This window comes from Lepus europaeus, chromosome 11 (genome assembly GCF_033115175.1).
Source record: "Lepus europaeus isolate LE1 chromosome 11, mLepTim1.pri, whole genome shotgun sequence".
Taxonomy (NCBI): Eukaryota; Metazoa; Chordata; class Mammalia; order Lagomorpha; family Leporidae; genus Lepus; species Lepus europaeus.
In genome coordinates, this window is record NC_084837.1 from 1392309 (window position 1) to 1414932 (window position 22624).

General features: G+C 55.9%; 1 protein-coding gene across 1 annotated transcript in view; it reads right to left on the minus strand.

Annotated features, from left to right (window-relative positions):
• Positions 1 to 22624, minus strand: part of AGBL1 (AGBL carboxypeptidase 1) — a 599820-nt gene that overhangs the window by 251252 nt on the left and 325944 nt on the right. The window contains exon 21 of the mRNA XM_062204897.1: positions 18354 to 18530. Coding sequence (XP_062060881.1) covers positions 18354 to 18530 — 177 coding nt within the window. The remainder of the gene's footprint in view (positions 1 to 18353; positions 18531 to 22624) is intronic.

Here is a 22624-nt window from a genome sequence, read left to right on the forward strand (position 1 = left end):
CAGAGAGAAAATAACAGCCCAAGTTCACACTCCCCAATAGGTAGCATCACAGGATTGATTTTAAAACACTTTCAAGATAGCATATGTTAGGCCGGCGCCGCGGTTCACTAGGCTAATCCTCCGCCTTGCGGCGCCGGCACCCCGGGTTCTAGTCCCGGTCGGGGCGCCGGATTCTGTCCCGGTTGCCCCTCTTCCAGGCCAGCTCTCTGCTGTGGCCAGGGAGTGCAGTGGAGGATGGCCCAGGTCCTTGGGCCCTGCACCCCATGGGAGACCAGGAGAAGCACCTGGCTCCTGCCATCGGATCAGCGCGGTGCGCCGGCCGCAGCACGCCAACCATGGCGGCCATTTGAGGGTGAATCAACGGCAAAAAGGAAGACCTTTCTCTCTGTCTCTCTCTCTCTCACTGTCCACTCTGCCTGTCAAAAAAAAAAAATAGCATATGTTTTAAAGTTTTAAAATCATAAAAGCCTAGGGCTTAAAAAAATGTCTAAATTGGAATTAAAAAACAAATTTATTTTGGTGTGAAAAACAATGTTTTCACAATATGAATTTTCTATGAACTTTTTGAAAACCACTCATATAGTGCCAGTACGTCCATCTCCCTGGCTTAGCCATGTTCAAAAAGTTTTAATTTTGGGGGCCCGCGCTGTGGCGCAGTGGGTTAATGCCCTGGCCTGAAGCACCAGCATCCCATATGGGTGCCGGTTCTAGTCCTGGCTGCTCCTCTTCCGATCCAGCTCTCTGCTGTGGCCTGGGAGGGCAGTAGAAGATGGCCCAAGTCCCTGGGCCCCTGCACCCATGTGGGAGACCCGGAAGAAGCTCCTGGCTCCTGGCTTCAGATTGGCACAGCTCCAGCCATTGCGGCCAATTGGGGAGTGAACCAGCGGATGGAAGACCTCTCTGCCTTTCCTCTCTCTGTGTAACTCTTTCAAATAAATAAATAAATCTTTAAAAATAGTTTTAATTTTTTATCTCATAGAGTTGGAAGGTAGCGTGGTTATCATCCGATCCAATCTACTGATTTTTGTCAGATAAGGAAATCAAGACTCAGAGAGGGCACCTGAGAAACCACACTGGTAACTTAGCAACGGTTCCACATCAAGGGTGGCACTGACTCAAAACGGGACAAGGGACAAGTGCCAGGTACGCTTTTGGTTGTCACAGCTAGGAAGGTGCTATTGGGCTCTACAGGGTAAAAGCCAGCAATGCTGAACACCCCATGCCGCACAGGTCAGCCCAGCGTCAGCAGTGCTGAGCTGAGACACCCCACGCCCGTGCCCACGCGTGTCCGAAGTCACGAGTCCCCAGGGAACTCCTCTCATGGTGCTCCTGCTTCTGCATCTCCTTGAGCCAGTGAGGAAGTAGCTGGGACGGGGAGTTTTGTGAGAAAAAAATATGGGTGAGAGCACTTCAAAAAAATTGTAGAAAAATTGAATTAAAAGACATGTCTGCTTTTGTGCAAGAAAAAAATTGAAACTCATGCATGGTGCTTTCATAATCCTAATTTCTCATGACTGTTCTAGACACTTCGCATGTAGATTCAGCTAAGCTGACCCAGAGTCGCTTTCTTCAGTCAAAACAACCCCAAAAATACAGCTTTGCATTTCTAGGAAGTTAATAGTCAGGAGGAAACCTACCATAAGAATATTGAGTACGGAAGAATAGCTTTGGAATTTAAATGCAGCTCCAGTGAGGATAAAGTCAGTTATGTTGAAGCAGCAATGGGTATAAGTTAGAAAGACTTTCCTAGGGTTCATTCGGCAATTTCACATTCTCTTCCACTGCCGGGCTGATCCGGACTCAAGAGTATCACAGAGGAAATGGGCCACGGAGTTTGCCATGCCAAACCCGGCTTCTGGAGTTTCCACAAGACCCCACCCCTCCCACACTTCCAACACAGCATCCACAGACACCCACAGGACCCCGCCCCTCCCACACTTCCCATACAGCATCCACGGACACCCACAGGACCCCGCCCCTCCCACAATTCCCATACAGCATCCACAGACACCCACAAGACCCCGCCCCTCCCGCGTTCCCACACAGCATCCACAGACACCCACAGGACCCAGCCCCTCCCACACTTCCCACACAGCATCCACAGACACCCACAGGACCCGCCCCTCCCACACTTCCCACACAGCATCCACAGACACCCACAGGACCCCGCCCCTCCTGCACTTCCAACACAGCATCCACAGACACCCACAGGACCCCGCCCCTCCCACACTTCCCACACAGCATCCACAGACACCCACAGGACCCCGCCGCTCCCACACTTCCCACACAGCATCCACGGACACCCACAAGACCCCGCCCCTCCCGCGTTCTCAAACAGCATCCACAGACACCCACAGGACCCCGCCCCTCCCACACTTCCAACACAGCATCCACAGACACCCACAAGACCCCGCCCCTCCCACACTTCCCATACAGCATCCACAGACACCCACAGGACCTCGCCCCTCCCACACTTCCCATACAGCATCCACAGACACCCACAGGACCCCGCCCCTCCCGCATTCCCACACAGCATCCACAGACACCCACAAGACCCCGCCCCTCCCACACTTCCCACACAGCATCCACAGACACCCACAAGACCCCGCCCCTCCCACACTTCCAACACAGCATCCACAGACACCCACAAGACCCCGCCCCTCCCACACTTCCCACACAGCATCCACAGACACCCACAAGACCCCGCCCCTCCCACACTTCCCACACAGCATCCACAGACACCCACAGGACCCCGCCCCTCCCACACTTCCCACACAGCATCCACGGACACCCACAAGACCCCGCCCCTCCCACATTTCCCACATAGCATCCACAGACACCCACAGGACCCCGCCCCTCCCACACTTCCCACACAGCATCCACGGACACCCACAGGACCTCGCCCCTCCCACACTTCCCACACAGCATCCACGGACACCCACAGGACCCCGCCCCTCCCACACTTCCAACACAGCATCCACGGACACCCACAGGACCCCGCCCCTCCCACACTTCCCATACAGCATCCACGGACACCCACAGGACCCCGCCCCTCCCACACTTCCAACACAGCATCCACGGACACCCACAGGACCCCGCCCCTCCCACACTTCCCATACAGCATCCACGGACACCCACAGGACCCCGCCCCTCCCACACTTCCCACACAGCATCCACAGACACCCACAGGACCCCGCCCCTCCCACACTTCCCATACAGCATCCACGGACACCCACAGGACCCCGCCCCTCCCGCGTTCCCATACAGCATCCACGGACACCCACAAGACCCCGCCCCTCCCACACTTCCCACACAGCATCCACAGACACCCACAGGACCCCGCCCCTCCCGCACTACCAACATAGCATCCACAGACACCCACAGGACCCCGCCCCTCCCGCGTTCCCACACAGCATCCACAGACACCCACAAGACCCCGCCCCTCCCACACTTCCCACACAGCATCCACAGACACCCACAGGACCCCGCCGCTCCCACACTTCCCACACAGCATCCACAGACACCCACAGGACCCCGCCCCTCCCACACTTCCCACACAGCATCCACAGACACCCACAGGACCCCGCCCCTCCCACACTTCCAACACAGCATCCACAGACACCCACAAGACCCCGCCCCTCCCACACTTCCCACACAGCATCCATGGACACCCACAGGACCCCGCCCCTCCCACATTTCCCACATAGCATCCACAGACACCCACAGGACCCCGTCCCTCCCACACTTCCCACACAGCATCCACGGACACCCACAGGACCCCGCCCCTCCCACACTTCCCATACAACATCCACAGACACCCACAGGACCCCGCCACTCCCACACTTCCAACACAGCATCCACAGACACCCACAAGACCCCGCCCCTCCCACACTTCCCACACAGCATCCACGGACACCCACAGGACCCCGCCCCTCCCGCGTTCCCATACAGCATCCACGGACACCCACAAGACCCCGCCCCTCCCACACTTCCCACACAGCATCCACAGACACCCACAGGACCCCGCCCCTCCCGCACTACCAACATAGCATCCACAGACACCCACAGGACCCCGCCCCTCCCGCGTTCCCACACAGCATCCACAGACACCCACAAGACTCCGCCCCTCCCACACTTCCCACACAGCATCCACAGACACCCACAAGACCCCGCCCCTCCCACACTTCCCACACAGCATCCACAGACACCCACAGGACCCCGCCCCTCCCACACTTCCCACACAGCATCCACAGACACCCACAGGACCCCGCCCCTCCCACACTTCCAACACAGCATCCACAGACACCCACAAGACCCCGCCCCTCCCACACTTCCCACACAGCATCCATGGACACCCACAGGACCCCGCCCCTCCCACATTTCCCACATAGCATCCACAGACACCCACAGGACCCCGCCCCTCCCACACTTCCCACACAGCATCCACGGACACCCACAGGACCCCGCCCCTCCCACACTTCCCATACAACATCCACAGACACCCACAGGACCCCGCCACTCCCACACTTCCAACACAGCATCCACAGACACCCACAAGACCCCGCCCCTCCCACACTTCCCACACAGCATCCACAGACACCCACAAGACCCCGCCCCTCCCACACTTCCCACACAGCATCCACAGACACCCACAGGACCCCGCCCCTCCCACACTTCCCACACAGCATCCACGGACACCCACAGGACCCCGCCCCTCCCGCGTTCCCATACAGCATCCACGGACACCCACAAGACCCCGCCCCTCCCACACTTCCCACACAGCATCCACAGACACCCACAGGACCCCGCCCCTCCCGCACTACCAACATAGCATCCACAGACACCCACAGGACCCCGCCCCTCCCGCGTTCCCACACAGCATCCACAGACACCCACAAGACTCCGCCCCTCCCACACTTCCCACACAGCATCCACAGACACCCACAAGACCCCGCCCCTCCCACACTTCCCACACAGCATCCACAGACACCCACAGGACCCCGCCCCTCCCACACTTCCCACACAGCATCCACAGACACCCACAGGACCCCGCCCCTCCCACACTTCCAACACAGCATCCACAGACACCCACAAGACCCCGCCCCTCCCACACTTCCCACACAGCATCCATGGACACCCACAGGACCCCGCCCCTCCCACACTTCCCACATAGCATCCACAGACACCCACAGGACCCCGCCCCTCCCACACTTCCCACACAGCATCCACGGACACCCACAGGACCCCGCCCCTCCCACACTTCCCACACAGCATCCACAGACACCCACAGGACCCGCCCCTCCCACACTTCCCATACAACATCCACAGACACCCACAGGACCTCGCCACTCCCACACTTCCAACACAGCATCCACGGACACCCACAGGACCCCGCCCCTCCCACACTTCCCACACAGCATCTAATTCCTTCACAGACTCGCTCATCACAGCAGCTCATCTTCGGGCCTGGTCCTTCCCTGTCCGGAACGTCTCTCAGATGTGTCCCTCCAACAGGGGGCCGTTACTACAGCCTTCTGAGGGCTCCCTGCCCCACCCATCTAACAGCCAAGAGCCCAAGATGCCTTGCCCTAGACGACACCAGTGGACACCTGTTCTCTTTGAAATAGACCCCACTCTCCTGAGGAAGCTCCACAGGCTCTTATCCGGCCGCCGCTTACTTCTGCCACAATGCTTCCATCTGTCCCCCAAATCCGTCGTGGTAGTGAATGGAACACATTTTTCTCAGTGCAATTAGACTGAGTTGGAGAAATAACAGCTTTCTCATTTTAGGCATTATAATTTTAATGCAATTCAATACACATTCACATTTTAGCATATTCACATTTGATTCATATTACATTTACAGTAAGTAAAATGCCTAAATATTTTTTTATAAACCTTCTTGTACTTGAGCAATTTCTTTATGTTTTAATGAAATACAGGACTTCCCAATTATCCATATTAAGTTCCTCTTTTGAGATTTTGCCCAGAATTCCATCTTGCTAAGATGCTTTTAGACACAGATTCTGCCACGTAATCCAATCAGTGCTCGTCCCAGCTCTGTAACAGCTGAAAATCACATCAACATGAGATGAGGTGGCTCAGATGAGGGACCGCCAAGGAGCTGTAGGGACGTGGAACGCCACGGAGCTGTGCTCTGCCTCAGTGTCCACGCCGGGAGGAGGTGTGAGAGCACAGGACAAGTGACGGGTGAAGACGAGGACTTGCTGGTGTCCCGGGCAGCACTAAAGGCCTTACCTACACTGGCCTGAGGGAGAGGCGCTCATTAGCACCTTTCTGTCTGGTGAACTACACTGAAGGCTAAAGGGTGAGTAAGTTCCCAGAAGTCCAGCCAGTCAGTGGTGGAGGGGCCAGCACTGGACAGCGGGACGAGCTACTGCTGGACACCGGCATCCCACACTGGAGTGCTGGTTCAGTTCCCGGCTGCTCTGATTCCCATTCGACTTCCTGCTAACGCATTGGGGAGGCAGCAGCAGATGGCCCAGGAACTTGGAGCCCTGACCCCCACGCGCGAGGCTTGGATGGACTCCCAGGGTCCTGGCTTCAGCCTCTGCTGTTGCGGCCATTTGGGGAGTGAAGCAGCAGGTGAAAGGTATCTTCCCCCACCCTCCCTCATTCTGCCTCTCAGATAAATAAATTTAAGAAACAACATAAAAAACGGTGGATTTGGAGTATAGAAAAGCTGTAGTCCATGTGAATAGTCACATCATCTTTCTGCTCAGGTCATGCATTTTTCAAACACTTGCTCTGCTCTCCCACTGAGAAGTGAGGCTGTTTCCAGGCTCTCAACACTAACGAGCAATGACATCCACAGTCTCATATCTGGAATTCAATTTCTGGAAGTAGAACCTCGGGGTTAAGGTCACGCATTTTTTTGTTGGATATTAAAACAGGAAGAGGTAGCTCCTGAGAGTCCCCCAGCGACAGCAGCTCCCAGGCCAGCGGCCAGCTTTGCCTCCGGGGCGGCACTGTAGGCCTCCCAGTTCTACCCCTGGGGCTACCGCTCCCATCCCAGGGTGGGGACTCCCGTTACTGCTACCATGCAGCCAGGCCAACCAGCGGCGCGGCCCGATCTGCCCGCTTCTCCCACCCTCCAGGACTCGGACGAGCAGCCGCACAAGGGCCAGACAGAGCACGGGACCTGTCTATTGGACTCTCAGGCACACCTCTGACTGACAGGAAGCAGGCAGATAAACATTGTCTCCTCTCTTGCTTTGGCCACGTCTGGCCCATCCAGAAAATCCCACGTGGCTGAGCCTGGCTCACTCCTCACTCTCTCGTTTCGGTTTCCTCTCGTGCCGCCGGCTCATCCCGGATAATTAGGCTCACGAATGTGCTTTGTGCGTTCTGGACCACAGTGGAGAGAGAAGGCACCTCCGCTGCTGCGGGTTTTGCTGTTCTCAGCGTACTTGGGGGAAACGCAGCCAGCATTTTATTTGCGCTAACCCAATTCGGAGCACCTGTACTAATTTCCATACCCTTTACCAGTCTAGGGAGGACTAGGAAATATTCTTAAGGTGTGTGATGGCATTTGCTTCAGGGAGGGATAGCTAACTAACCACAGCCTCCAAGGGAACGCCTGCCTTTCAGGGGGCGTCCAGGGGGGCACAGACACAGAGCAGGAGGACGCGTGTGCACAGCGCCTGCCTCAGTATCGAATCCCCTGGCGAGATGTGGAACACGAGAGGAGGCCACAGTGGGACGAAGGAAAACTGGAGGGAGAGGGAACCTGCCCTATTTTCAAACAGTGATCTGCGTGCCCAGGCGTCACACAGAGAACCTGTTGCCCCCTCCCCCTGCATTCTCTCGCAGCACCAAGAGCTTCCCCTCTGCTCACGCAGTGAGGGCTGGTTTAAGCGCCTGCCCTTCTGGCGGGGCCACGGACGCTGCAGGGCCGGAGACTGCCAGCTCCAGACTCTGCGCATTGTCGGATCTGTAGACAACGTTTCTTGAATGGGGAGTGAGAGAAAGAGCGAGTGAGGAGTGAGATCTGTGGAGGACGCACCTGGCCTTGCGAGGCGCGTTCTGGCTTCTGCACCCCCAGCAGACGCTGCAGCTGGGCAGCTGCCTAAGCAGACGCACTGACCGACGGCACAATCCCAGGTCTGCACAGAGACACCTGGCGCTGTCTTCCGACAGCAGGGTTCAAAGTCGTCTGACCTGTTCCATTCTGCCCCCAGTCCTGCTTGCTGGTGGACGTAGAAACCTGTGAGGCCCTCCTGCTGGAGCGAAGACGTGGTGGACAGTGCTGAGGAGTCAGCGGGAGACTAGAACCATCCCCTGCCCTTTGCAGTCAAGGAGGGCCCTGGGGTTTGGGGTCCGCTGCGCTTCACGCACAGTGAGAACGCGCCTGGTGCAGGCCCCTCACCACCTGACAGTGTCCCACTGCGCGTGGGTGTGAGACGCACCCCAGCAACTGCACTGGCACCAAGGGCCAGGGAAGAGTACGCCACGCGAGGCCAGTCCTGTTCCTTATGCTGGACACTGAACAAAACCCTGAATTAAGTCAAGGCTTTCTTGGGCTTACTGTGTGTTCCCCAAGGGTGTCTGGCTTATTGCGTTTACATTGGTCACGTGGGTAGGGTAAGATTTACAGAGATAAACCGTCTCTTCTTCTTTGTGGCCATTTGCAGCCAAATCATTTTCAAAGGATCAGAGGGCATTTGGGGCTTACTGGATTATTCCAAGTGCCAGATTCCCTCCTTATTTTTGATACAAGGACTCGTTTTCTACAGTGGGCGTGGAAAATTCAAGGCTCCCACGGATTTCCTAATCCCCGGAAAGTCTCCTGCTGGCAACCTCATTAGCGTCTCTGCCTCTTGATTCTTTAATTCCTGTTAATATTCCATCAGCGTGCCGACAGACATCACGGAGCCAAGGGCGACAGAACGAGGGCAATATCTCACTACCTCATTACACCAGCAGTGAGTTAATAAACTGCTTATAATGTGCTTTGAGATCAAACACAAAGAGGCTAGAACCACAGAACCGCAGACAGCGGCAAGGCGATACTTGTGGGATCACAATCAGTGCGAGGGTGGAGCGGGGCACAAAGGTCTCTGATACAACCACACTGCAGGACACGTCGAGCACCAAGGTGTCACACACAACCACACTGCAGGGCACGTCGAGCACCAAGGTGTCAGACACAACCACACTGCAGGACACGTCTGTTAGGAAACTGGCACAGTTTTATCTATGGCGCGATCTACACCCTGATTTACATCTTACGTCCTGGTTCCCGCCACCATTGCTGGAAGCCAGGTGACCACATGGCCCAACTACCTGTGTCAAGCTCCACCCCCATCCTAATGGGATTCGCTGCTCCTGCTTCCCTGCCCGCCCTCCTGCAAAGTTTTAAAAGGGCCTGTTCCTGAACACGTGGCTCCCTTGGTTCCTCTCGTCTGCTCTCCTCTCCTCCTCTCTTCTCTCTTCTCTCTGCTCTCTTCTCTCCTTGCTCCCTCTTGCCCACTCTCTCTAGCCTCCTCTTCTCCTCTCTCACTCCCCTCTCTCCTCTCCTCTCTCCTCTTTCCCTCTTACTCTCCTTTTACCTCTTCACCCCTTCCCTCCGGTCTGCTGGGTTTTCCCCAATAAACTCTTTCCCTTACTCCTGTGTTTGGTGTGTTTTGTGACAGCCTAACAAAAATACATAACAATGTCGAGCACTGAGGTGTCAGACACAACCTCACAACAGGACACGTTGAGCACCAAGGTCTCAGACACAACCTCACTGCAGGACACGTGGAGCACCTGGACTCCATGTCTCTATCTATACAGGAATACAGTGGCGTCTGACAGCAAACACACATTTGGGAAACGGTCTTCTCTCCCGAGCCCTGCAGGACGGAGGCTGTCAGAGAAGACAGGTGCAGGGAAAGCAGCTCATGTCACATTAAAATGTTAGCGCAGATCTATCACGTGTCTTCTATCAGGGGCGCTCGCAACTTTTATCACATTCACACACAACATCTCATTCTAGCTAGAGAATTCTGGGAATGACTTCCTGTCCTAACACAAAGTGAGTTCCTAGGTTCCTTACCCGAACTCCACCCCTCTTCCAGCCAGGCTGCCCTGCTGCTGGGTCGCAGGTTCCCTGGGGTTCTGATTCAGTAGGTGGGGCCTGGCCCCCCTCTCCCCCCTGAGCAAGCAGCTTGAGAAAAGGCCCCTGGGACACCAGGGTCCTCAGCCCCCCGGGGGTCAGACTGGAGCTCACCCAGCACATGGCTGCCCAGCAGCACCCTTGTCCCGTGCCAGGCACATTCCATCTGACCACAGAGGCAGGCCGGGCACCTCCGGAGCTGATGTAGAAGCAAAAAGTAGGAAGCTAGAGCCTTGGGCTCCGTCAACTGAGCCACGAGCTCGCCATGTTTTTGGGGCACCCGTTCTTTTCAGAACATCATTTTTTAAAATAATTTTTATTTATATAAGGTAAACAAATTGCATAGGCACAGGGACCTTCCCTCCTGCTCTCCCTCCCGCCCATTTTTACAGTGACACACTTTCCGTTAACTTTACAATCACAAGCTCAACATTCCACTAAGCAAAGAATCCAACAAACAGTAAGAAGGAAAAAACACCCTTCCACAACAGCAGACAGGGCTGTAAACAACAATCAAGTCTCAGAATGTCAGTTTCGCTCATATACATTTTTTTGTAAACACTGTAGCTATTCTCCTGAGAAAAGGTTCCCAGAGCCTACACAAGCCATTGTTCATAAGCTCTCTCTGTTCCCAGACTCACAAAGGCCCACCCAAGAAAAGTGTCCAAAGATTCCCAACACAAAGAAATGATAAATGCTTAAGGAGATGGGAATGCTAATTACCCTGACTGGATCATTACGTCTTGTATATGTGGATTGAATTATCACACTGCACCCTGTAAACATCTCCAATCATTTCATATCAATTGTTTTAATTGTTCAAAGACACCAATGAGAGAATTCAGATCTGGGGTTCCCCTAGGAGTAGGAAAAACAAAGACATAAAAAGCATCTTCAACTCTCACTGATATTAGACAGCTTTTTTATAGAATTATGCCCATTTCCTAAAGTTGCAAATGAAGGGAACAGGGGTGCAACCAGGAGAATGGGACGCTCAGTGCGAAAGTTCCGATAGGAGCAGGTGCACCGAGCGACAGAGTGCTGCAGGCCCGACCTGCTCTTTGCACCTGCCCTGGGTGTCCTGCCTCAGTCGCTCAGCGGCCCCCATGGATGTCCAGGGAGGCTCGGTGAACTGCGGCTCCCTGGGCCAGAGCCCAGAACAAGCAACCTGTGGACACACAGTTCAGAGACTTGCACTGTGGAAGCTCCCAGGTGATTCTCACGCGTGCGAGAATGTGAGGGGGTCAAGCCTTCCTCAGGTTGTTCCTCGGATTTCATGGATAAAAGTAAGGCCCCCCCCCCCCCCACAATCCAATGGCCAGAAGAGTGGCATTACTGTGGTGGCCACCTGTGGAACAAGGAAGCGACCTGGGAACAGTGACCCTACAGGAACTCCGGGGCTGCAGCCCTGGTCCAATGGGCTTTCATTGTGGTCTCTGGGGAGACAACGGGGCCCGCCCTGCCCTCCACTCCTCACTCTTGCCTTGTGCTCTGGCTGGAAGATGCCCAACCATGCTCATCGCCTTCCTAGGCCCTTGAAAGGAAGCAGCTACTACACAGACTATGCTGCCCAGGAAGTTGGGTAGCGGCAATAGATGGGTTGATGATAAAGCCAATTTGAAAACAGTACATACAAGAGCTGCCGTGGCACAGCTAGGTCTATAGAGATGTGTGACATCAGTGCCTGCAGAAGTCAAAACGTGTGGTCCCCAACAATGCTGCACAAGAAAGTTTATAGTGCCATAAAGTCCTGACCTCCAGCCTCAAAGATTCTGGTTACAACAGTCTCAGTTATGGCTAAAAGAGGGCGTCGAGGGGCTGACAACGTGGTGCAGCAGGTTAAGCCACCACCTTCCGTGCCAGCGTCCCGTATCAGGCCCCGGCTGCTCCACTTCTGATCCGGCTCCCTGCTGCTGCACCTAGAACAGGATGGCCTGAGTGCTTGGATCCCTGCCCCCACCGGAGAGACCCAATGGAGGCCCAGACTCCGGCTTTTGCCCGGTCCAGCCTGGTCACTGCGGCCATGTGGGAATCAACCCGTGATGAATACCACTCTGTTTCTCTCGTTCTACCTTGTCAAATAAATAAATCTCGCACTTTTTTTTTTAAAGTGGGAGTCTAAGTGTCTTTATCCAAAGTAGAGGAAATCGCTGCTAATAACTCTTACAATCAGTGATAGCACAGTGATGCGTATTGAGGATTTACTATGGACATGGTGGGGACATCCCACAGGCAGGGGCTCCTTGGGGCAGGACTCATGAGGGACACCAAGGTCACAGGACACTCTCAGAGGTCAGGAGCCGCCAAGGTCATGGCTGTGCAGGACAGAGCTGTCCTCGGAACTCAGCCTGGGTGATCGGCTGTGTTTCCTGCTGTGACTGCGACCTTGAGGCCCACAGGGTTGTGCACGTTTACTACACACACACACACACACGTGTGGGGGAGAGCTGGAGGGTGTGTGTGCCCGGGTATACCAGGCACGTCTACACACACACACACACACACGTGTGGGGGAGAGCTGGAGGGTGTGTGTGCCCGGGTATACAGGCACGTCTACACACACACACACACACACGTGTGGGGGAGAGCTGGAGGGTGTGTGTGCCCGGGTATACCAGGCACGTCTACACACACACACACACACACGTGTGGGGGAGAGCTGGAGGGTGTGCGTGCCCGGGTATACCAGGCACGTCTACACACACACACACACACACGTGTGGGGGAGAGCTGGAGGGTGTGCGTGCCCGGGTATACCAGGCACATCTACACACACACACACACACGTGTGGGGGAGAGCTGGAGGGTGTGCGTGCCCGGGTATACCAGGCACATCTACACACACACACACATACACACACGTGTGGGGGAGAGCTGGAGGGTGTGTGTGCCCGGGTATACCAGGCATGTCTACACACACATACACACACACACACGTGTGCCTGGCCACACAGGCATGACTGCTGCTCGGGACATCTGTGTGAGAGCAGTGAGCCTGGTGGGAGAAAAGCTACCAGGGAGAGACAGCGGGGCAGCAGCAGCCCAGGAGCTGCCTGAGGCAAGGTAACCTGGCTGATCCCTCGCTCCCTCCGTCCCCCGCCGCACTCCTGCCAGGCCTCTGCGCTAACTGGAGGCCAGGCCAGGAAAGGCGGGAGGGGGCGGGGCTGGTGGAGAGAGGGCCAAAGGCACCGGACAACCGGCTCCTTGGTACCAGCGTGGACTTTCTCCCTGGCAAGGTGAGCAAACTCAGAAGAAGCTGCAAACCACGGCCATGCCAGCCCCCCGGGCTAGGGGGTCCCTGAGTCCCCAGCCAGCAGACCGTGCCATCTCTTCACTCTCATTCTGAACCAGGGAACTGGAGCCCGGAGAGGGCAGGACGCACCTGCTGCCAGAGCTGCTGTGGCAGCCAGAGCAGAGCTGCCTCCTGTTTCCTCAGCCCAGGCTCCTCTCACCAACACCTGCTCCTAAGCAGAAAGCATGGGGGTGACGGCCAAGAGCCCCGTGCCAGACTTGCCTGGCATCCAACCCTGACTCCAACGTACAGGCCGTGTGACCTCCAACGACCTCCTCGTCCTCCCTGTCTCTGTAACACAAGGCCCACGACGGAGAGAACAGAGCTGATGTCGCAGTGTTTTGTTGTGCAGCAGCAGGTACGGGGTGGTTTCACAGGTGCACGGGGTCGGCGTGTCTGTTGCCATCCCTGTCACCTGAGCATCCCAGCCCTGACTTCATCAGCACTCATCACACACGGCAGTGACTCTCCAGATGCTGTGAGATCGACCCTTCCTGTCATAAGGTCGAGAGAGAACAAGAGTGTGACCACACCCGGGATGCTTCCCGGCATTGCTGGGTGTCCTGTAACTCCAACCAGGCCAAGTCGCGTGACCCCATCCGCCCGCCCGAGGGGTCACTGCAGATGCAACTGGTTAGGCTGAGGTCATAATGGAGCCAGGGGGCCTTCACCCAGTATCTCTGGTGACGACCAAGAGGGCACTTGAGTGATGTGCCCGCAGGAAGGAGTACCAAGGGTGCTGGTGACACCGGCAGTTAAGAGAAAGGCACAGAAAACTCTGCCCTGCAACTGTGAGAGAGCAGCTTGATCTCAAACCTCTGGGCCCCGGGACCAAGAGGACTAAGGATGCCGCGTTAAGCCTCCCAGTTTGTGGTGGTTTGTGATGGCAGCCACAGGACATATGCCACAGCCAGCCCGTGTTCTGCTCCGAGCCACCAGCTCGGGTTCTGCGTGGCCCCGCTACCAAGCCGGGAGAAGCAGAGTACAGAAGCTAGGATCCGGGAGGCTGCGACACCAAGATCAGACGGCTCCACCTCCAGGGGCAAATCCAGCCCCGTCAGCCGCCTTCAGGGGTGCTCAGCCAACACGTGTGTCCTCTGACCAAACTTGTGAGACACTGGGCAGGGGCTGCCCGGGGAGCAGCCTGGAGACTCTGGGATCTGCATGTACAACGGTTTGGGAGATGCTCACGGGAACAGCCCCAGCAAACACGAGAAAGCAGGGCTGGGCGGGGAAGTTGAACTGCAGAGCAGAGGCCCCAGAACCCACAGGAGAACTGGAGGGCTGCGATGGCCTTTGGGGCTGTCCCAACTGAGGCCAAGAGGCCGGGCCCTTGGACTCACCGTGGACCAGCTGGACCCACCGTGGACACAGGTCCCACCGTGGACCAGCGCTGGACACAGGCTGGCTTCTTGAGGAGCCATGGCTTTGGGCAGCCTGGCTGCTGTCTGGAAAGTTCAGGCAACTCCATTGGGCCGACCCCACGGAGACCCTGGAGGAGACAGGCACCAGGCTCGGCAGGCTGCCCGAGTTCTCGGCGTTGCAGGATTGCTTATGGGAGGTGACAGGGCTCTGGGCTGGTGGCCCAGCCTGGGTGTGTAGGGCAGCTCAGACACACATGCCAGCATGCGTTGTACTTCTCGACATCCACGTGTAGGCTGCCTTCCACACACGCCAACCCAGGAGCCCCTAACACATGCCCCTGCGCTGGCACCTGGCCCTCCCTGGGCTCCTGCATCATGGCCTCAGGGAGTGGTGAGCTCCCTCCCAGTCTGTGGTTGGCCCACTGGGCCCTGGCTGTGAGCCTGGGAGAATGAGTGCCCGGGGCCTACAGAGACCGCAGGGCGGCTGCAGCTCTGCCCAGTGCAGGGACGGAAGCTGTCTGTCTCACCGTCACCTGTTCCAGAGCCACCAGACCTCGCGCCTGGACTGGCGCCGCCCTTGCTCTGGGAGGAACCCACCGGGGCCTCTGAGGTCGGGTGACAGTGACAGGCCTGCGCCTGTCAGCACTGCCTCCCGCCCACAGGGCTCCCACCTCCACCCCGCAGCGACGGCTTCCGGTCACATCTGGACCATGGCGACGTCTTTCCTAGTCTCCCGTGGCTTGAGCAGACTTGGGGCCTTGCCGACGCGGTGAGGGAGGGGTGCAGCGCCCGGAGGCCAGGACACAGAGCAGGCAGCTCGCAGGCAAGGCCTTTGGCGCCAGATGGGCCGCTAGCCCACCTCAGTCCACCTGCCCACCCACCGCCCCTCCTCTGACCAACACCCCCCAAGTGAGCGGCGCTGCCAAGAAGCGAGTCAGCCCGCCTGGGTGGGAGCTCACGGAGGCCTCCAAGCCGCTGCGCACGCCAACACATCGCGCACAGGACGCCAGGGCACACCCGCACAGCTGTCCGCACGGGCTGCACACCTCTGAAAAATGAGCCCCAGCGCCGCCATCACTCCGTTTGGGCTTCCCCTGGACAGGCTCCATAGCCTGGGGCCGGACCCCAGTGGGCAAAGTAAATCTCTCGGTGGGCGGGGCCTCCCCTTACATTCACATCACAGATGCAAGCAAACAACCACCTCCCAGAGAAATACAAGCCGGGGCGTTTTAAAAATGAGCCACCTACAGACTGGGAAATAGAAGAGAAAATGCCGTATTAATGACGATTATTTGAAGGTAATAGGTTGTGTTCTTTAATGCAGTTCCAACATAAATGTCAGTGTAAGAAATGATGCTTCATTTCGCTGCTAACCAATCAGGTACTTAGTGTGCTGGAGAGAAACCACGGGCACTACTTTAAAGCCACACTAACCAGAGAAACTGCAGAAATATTTACGTTCCTAGGAAGGGAGGAAGGAATGCCACTCGCGGGTGTATTTAAGGATCCTCCCTCTGCTGGATACATGGTGATGCTAAACGAGAAATGGAAAGATGATCTCAGAATAATAACCTCAACACCCAGCTGGGACCCCGCTTCCCCACACACAAAAATCATCTGCTATGTGTCCGGGATGGAAATTTCTATGCTGCTTTTATAGCTCGCACAGAGCTCACCCCAGCACCCGGCACTGGGGGAAGGAGTGCGGAAAATCACTCCCCTCCCCCTGCTCGGACGCTGCGCCGTGTGCAGGGTGAAGGAGGGGACAGAGAGAGCCGGTCCACCGAGAGGTGTTTCATATCGAGCGCGGCACGGCTGAGCCAAGCCAGCCACGGCGCCGTGCGGGCTGTCTCCAGCCAGTTCTCGCCATGCCTCCCCCACAGACCCCACATGGAGCGGCGTGGATAGCAGCCTGCCGTGTCCACACCTAAAAGCCCTCCCACTGGGCGTGGCTCCTTCATCTCCTGTCATTTCTAACAGCCACCGGGTGTGAGGCGGGGGAGACAGAGATGCAGCGGCAGCCAGGGCCTCTGAGCCACTTGGTTTTCAAACAAGTCCCCAAGGACGGGGGACTCCAGTTCATGGCCATGAGTGGCACTGACACTGACACTACCAGAGCTGTTAGCCTGAGTCGGCGCTTGGAGAGACAAAGGTAACGAACGTTGGCAACCAGCGAATCTGGGGGAGCCGCAGGGAGCTGTCTTTTCAATAAATTCCTGGCCCCTTTCCGTAGGAGGCACACAGCTGAGACACACAGACCCGGATCCAGAAGGCCTCGGGGTCACCTGCCCCAGGCTCTCTCCCCTCCGACCTACAGGCCTTGAACGCCGAGAGAGGGCGGGGTCTCTGGGGATGGAGCCTGCACCACACTCACAAAGGTTCTCCCCCAGCCTTTGCGAGCATCGTGTGTGGCCGAGAGGAGCAGGATCCTTGTTAATACCTGCGCTTGACGCATGAACACAGGGCCTCAGCGGGCTCAGCCGCTGTCCACACTGCTGGGAAACAGACCAGCAGGCTCCCTCGGTGCCCATCCCACAACCTCCACTCTTCCTATCCTGCAACTGTGTTGACGTGGGTAATGAGGATTGATTCAACCTAATAATTTATTAATACAGTCACAAAACAATTCCTTGAGAAAACTGTTTAAACTAGCTGGCTCTCTGACAGATTTAAGGGGTCAAAACAAGCCTAACAGCAGGTGGGAAGTGAGACAGCGTTCTCCATCCCTGGCTCCACACAACCCTTCTGACAACCAGCAGGTGCACACGGGCTGGGACCGCACAGGTGCCAAGCGCGGCGTGGCTGTTCCAGCAGCAAACCAAAGCCAACCCATGAGCGTCAGCGCCGGTGAGGTCCAGGTACCCCGAGGTTGAACAGAAGTCACCAAGGAGTCATCCATCAACTCGTCTAGGAAACTTAAAAGAGCCCCTTCCCCTGGCTCCGTCACAGTGGCCCTTATTTATGCTCCTCTGCCGGGAGAGGGAAGAGCCGCCAGCCAGGAGCGCCTGCTGGAGCCGCCAGGCAGCTGCGTGCACAGTTAACACAGCTGTGGAGGGAGCACTCGCCCTGCCACTGAGCGCCCGTCCCAGACCCAGCCACTCTGGGAGACCCTGCATGCGCACGTCTGTGCCAGGGGCAGGAGGGTGACACAGAGGACCGCTCATTGAGGAGGGCACAAGACAGAGAGATGCCACACATACGTAGTGGACAACCATTGCGGAAAACCTGCGGCTGTGTGACGCATGAGGACCTAGGCTCCTTGTTGCAAAAAGCACTGACAGATTCCTGTGTGCGTTACAGACCCAGGTGGGCAGGGGTCTGTGAAAGGGGGCTGTGCGACAGAGGGCGGCTCCTACTGTCTGCCGCGGAGGGCAGCTGACCGGGGAAGCCGGCTGGAAAGTACGCGCGCTCTGCCTCCGGGATCAGCACGGATGAGGCTGCAGGCCAGGCTGGTGGAGCCGGCGCCTCCCACCAGGAGCCTGCTTCCCCTGCAGTGGAGAGAGTGGGGTGGGTCTGTACGGCTCCCCACTTGCAGGTGTGGCTGAGCCAGGGGCAGGCGGTCCTGCAGCCCACGTACCTGGTAGCGGCCCTGGTTGCAGCCGCAGAAGCTGCTCTCCATGGTGTAGCTCCGAGACACCCCCATCTCCCTCCACACCACCACGCGGGCCGTGGAGGCTCGGGACTTCTCCACGAGGAAGCTGCAGCTGCTCATGGTGAATGCCGGCGCCAGCTTAGCGAGGATTTTGGGGAGAATCTACAATAAAAAAAACACAAACTGATGAGTCGGGGTCTCTACGACACATCTCTACGTGTCAAGCACTTGCTTATTGTGAATCCTTTACCAACTCTGAGAAACGGGGACTGACTGTTCTGTAAATCATTTTGCTGATAAAACCTCGGCCCAGAAAAGGTGGAAATAAACAGCATTAAGTCCCACAACGCTGGAGAGGCCAGAAGGAGGCCCAAAGACCCAGCTGGCTGATGCCACACTCGCCCCTCCGTGTGGCTGCTCCGCACTGTGCACGTGGCCTCCCCTGTGGCTGGGCTGAGTGTCTGGGAGTCACAGGTCCCCCAGGGCCTGGAAACACACAGTCACTGGCCAGCTGCTCTCTGCCCTGGCAGGACACCAGGGCCACGGGGCCACGAGGAGGCTTCAGCAGTCACTTGGCTCCCATGAGTGTGGGAGCGACACATGAACCCCTCAGCCTCATGCCCTAAGTTGCCGATCTGAGGCCAAGGCAACGGTGAAACCACTGCGTGTGGGTCACGCAGCCCAGCTCTGCTTACAGAACGGCTTTTCTCGTGACCCCCGATGTCCAGCAGAAGGCACCTGCAGGCTCTGACGCTCTGACTGGGGGACCGCGGTCTCTGCCACCGGACCTCCCCCAAGGACGGTGACCCAGGGTGATGGTGCGCACAGCCCTGGGTCACGGGGACACCGAGAACTCTCACTTCAGTATCGACAGAACTGCACCACACACTGCTGCACGCGTTGTATCAGAAGGAGCGAAACACCAGGCTCTGGGGCAAGCCGTGGAGACGCACAGTCGATGAGAATACAAATGAGTCGTCTTTAAAGAAAGGCCGTTTTGTTAATTTCTCAAACAGTGAGTAAATCTCTTAATCTGGTACTTACTGTCCCGGTTTTCTGTGTACTGCTAATTCCATCACATAATTATTAACTACATTGTAAATTACACATGATACAAAGAAGGGGCCACATACTAATATGATTTACTATCCTCTCGGAGCTCCCCGCAGCCCCCGGACCTGCAGGCGGCCTGACAAGGGGCCACGCAAAGCTCAGTCAGCCCCACCAACGTCTCCAGCTGCCTCCTGGGTGAGACCCGCACAGCACGCCCACTCGTGTACGCCAACTGTGACCCCTCGCCCAACTTTTGTCCTTCAGAACGTTTAGCACGAGCGCAGGCACTCGGCACAGCAATGAGGACACAGCCCCACAGTGGAGCGCCTGGTCCGAGTCCCAACACCACCTCCAATTCCAACTTCCCCAGGACAGCTCCCGTGCTCGGGCCCCTGCCACCCACCCCCATGGGTGAACGTCTGTGCTCCTGGCTTCTGCTTGGCCCTCGCCCTGGCCAGTGTGGGCCCACGGGGAGTGAATCAGCAGATGGGATACCTGCTTATCTCTGTCTCTCTGACTTCCGAATCAGGTAGAAAGCAGTATTCAAACACCTGAGCTGCTCTGGGTGCAGCCCGCTTGTGTCCCATCTCTCTGCAGCCTGGAAACTCCGTGAGGGAATCTGGGTCTCGTTCACCAGACACCTCTGCGGGCCGAGCAGCTCACGGGTCAGAGAGCGCGCCCGGAATTCCTGGCTGAAATAAACAGGATCTGCCAGGGCAGGGCTTTAGGGGACACACGCTATCCATATATACCACAGTGAAAGTGATGGAAGACACTGGAGGTCGTTTTAGCTTATTAGCATTTAACCATGTCTTTATATTTGTGAATCTTCACCTTTAGCTGTTCTTAGGTTGTTTTTTTTCCCCTAAGATTTATATTATTTATTTGAAAGTCAGAGTTACAAAAAGAGAGAGGGAGAGACAGAAAGGTCTTCCATCTGCTGGTTCACTCTCCAAACGACCCCAACAGCCAAGGCTGGGCCCGGCCAAAGCCAGGAGCTAGAGCTTCATCCGGGTCTCCCACGTGGGGGCACTGGCATCCTCCACTGCTTTCCCAAGTGCATTAGCAGGGAGCTGGATGGGAAGTGGAGCAGCCGGGAGACAAATTGGCCTCCAAGTGGACACCAGCACTCAGGTGGCAGCTTTACTCACTACGCCGCAACATTGGCCTCACTTTCTTTTTTAAAAGGTTTTATTTGTAAGAGCAGTGTTAGGTCCACAGAAAAAACTTGAGAGGGCGATACAGAGACTTCCCAGGCGGTCCCTGAGGTCTCCCCACGGTAAGCACCCCCCACCGGAGGGGCCCATCGCTTACCACTGAGGAACCAGCACTGGCTCCTTCACCCTCAACGCCCTCGGTCTGCACGGGAGGTCAGACGCCTGTGATGGCACGAAGCCAACCTTACAGCACCACACGGGATAGCGCCTGCCCCCTCCCGTCTCTCCTGCCCTCGCCCCCCGAACCCCGGCAACCACTCATCTGTTCTGTCTCACAGCTGCCCTTCCTGGGCGCCACAGCCACAGTCAACTTCTTTTCCCACTGCCTCCTTCCACTCGGTGGTACCTACGGAAGCGTCGTGTCTTCCCAAGGCCCGACGCCTCATTTCCTCTTAGTGCAGAACAGGATTTCATTGTCTGCCTGCATCACGGTTGATCCGTTTACCTACAGAAGGACATCTCGATTGCTTCCCAATTTTGGCAATTATGAAGCAAGCTGCTATAAAAACCCATATGGAGGTTTTTATGTCGACATACGTTTTCGGTTCCCTTGGGTAGGAGCCAGGAAGTGTGTTCAGTGGGCTGGATGGGAAGAGGATCTTCAGCTTTATAGGAAACAGCTGTCTGTCTTCCAGGGCGGCTGGAGCATCTCGCACACCCACCAGCAGTAAGTCAGAGCCCCTGGTGCTCCCTGCCCTTGCCAGCGCTGCTTGTGTGTGGTAGAATCTCATGGTTGTTTTCACTGTTTTGATGGTGTGTGGTTGGGAGCGTCTTTGCCATGTGTGTATATCATCTTCGGTGAGATATAATTTTTCCTAAGACTTATTTATTTGAAACGCAGAGTTACAGAGAGGGATCTACAGAGAAAGGAATTCCCCATGTGCTGGTTCACTCCCCAGATACTGCGATGGAGGGGCTGGGCCAGGCCGAAGCCAGGAGACCGGACCTCCATCCAGACTCCCACATGGGTGGTAGGGCCTAAGCATTTGGGCATCTTCTACTGCTTTCCTAGGCTCGTTAGCAGGGAGCTGGATGGGAAGTGGAGCAGCCGGGACTCCAACTGGCACCCATGTGGATGCCAGCATTATAGGCGGTAGCTTAACTCACTGAACCATAACACTGCTCCCTGTGAGAAACTTTTTAATATTCATTTAATTATTTGAAGGTCAGAGCTACAGAGCAAGAGGGTGAGACAGAGACACACCACAATGCCAGCCCCTCAGTGATCCATTTTTAGTTAAATTTTGTGGGTGATGAGAGGCAAGAATCTAAATTCATCTTTTCCCAAGCGACTGTTCACCCATTCCACCACTTCCTGCTGGACAGAAAACCTCTCCTGAATTGCACTGACTTGACATCTTGTTAAAACATCTGTTGCTCATTCAAGTGTATTTTTGTTGTTCTGTCGCATCGGTCTATATGTTCATCTTTATGATTACTATAGTTTTATAGTAAGTTTTGAAATCATGTAGGAAATCCTTCGACAATTTTCTTCTCTTTCAGAGTTACTTTGACTATTGTAGTTCATTGGCATTACCTTAAAAATTTAAGATTGACTTCTCAGTATCAATAGAAATTGCACTGAATCTATAGAAAAACTGGGGAATAATCATCTTTAAAACAGTAAATCTTTCAATCCCTAAGTTTGTTACACCTGCCCATGTAGTTAGGTTTCCCCTCATTTCTTCCAGTTATGTTTGGTTTTGTAGTCTTCAGCGTATACATAATGGACTTCTTCCTGCTCAGTTGTCTAATTGTCTTACTCTTTTTCACATGATTGAAAACAATTTTTCTTACCCACATTTGTAGACTGTTCACTGCCTGTGTATAGAAATGAGATCAACTTTTATTCTGACCATGTATCAGTTTTTTTAGATTTCTTGGATTTTTCTACATAAAATATATCACCTGTGAACAAAAAGCAATGCTCTTCCCTTCAATACTTCGCTGGCTTCTGTACTGGGTAGAAAATCCACTACAATGTCG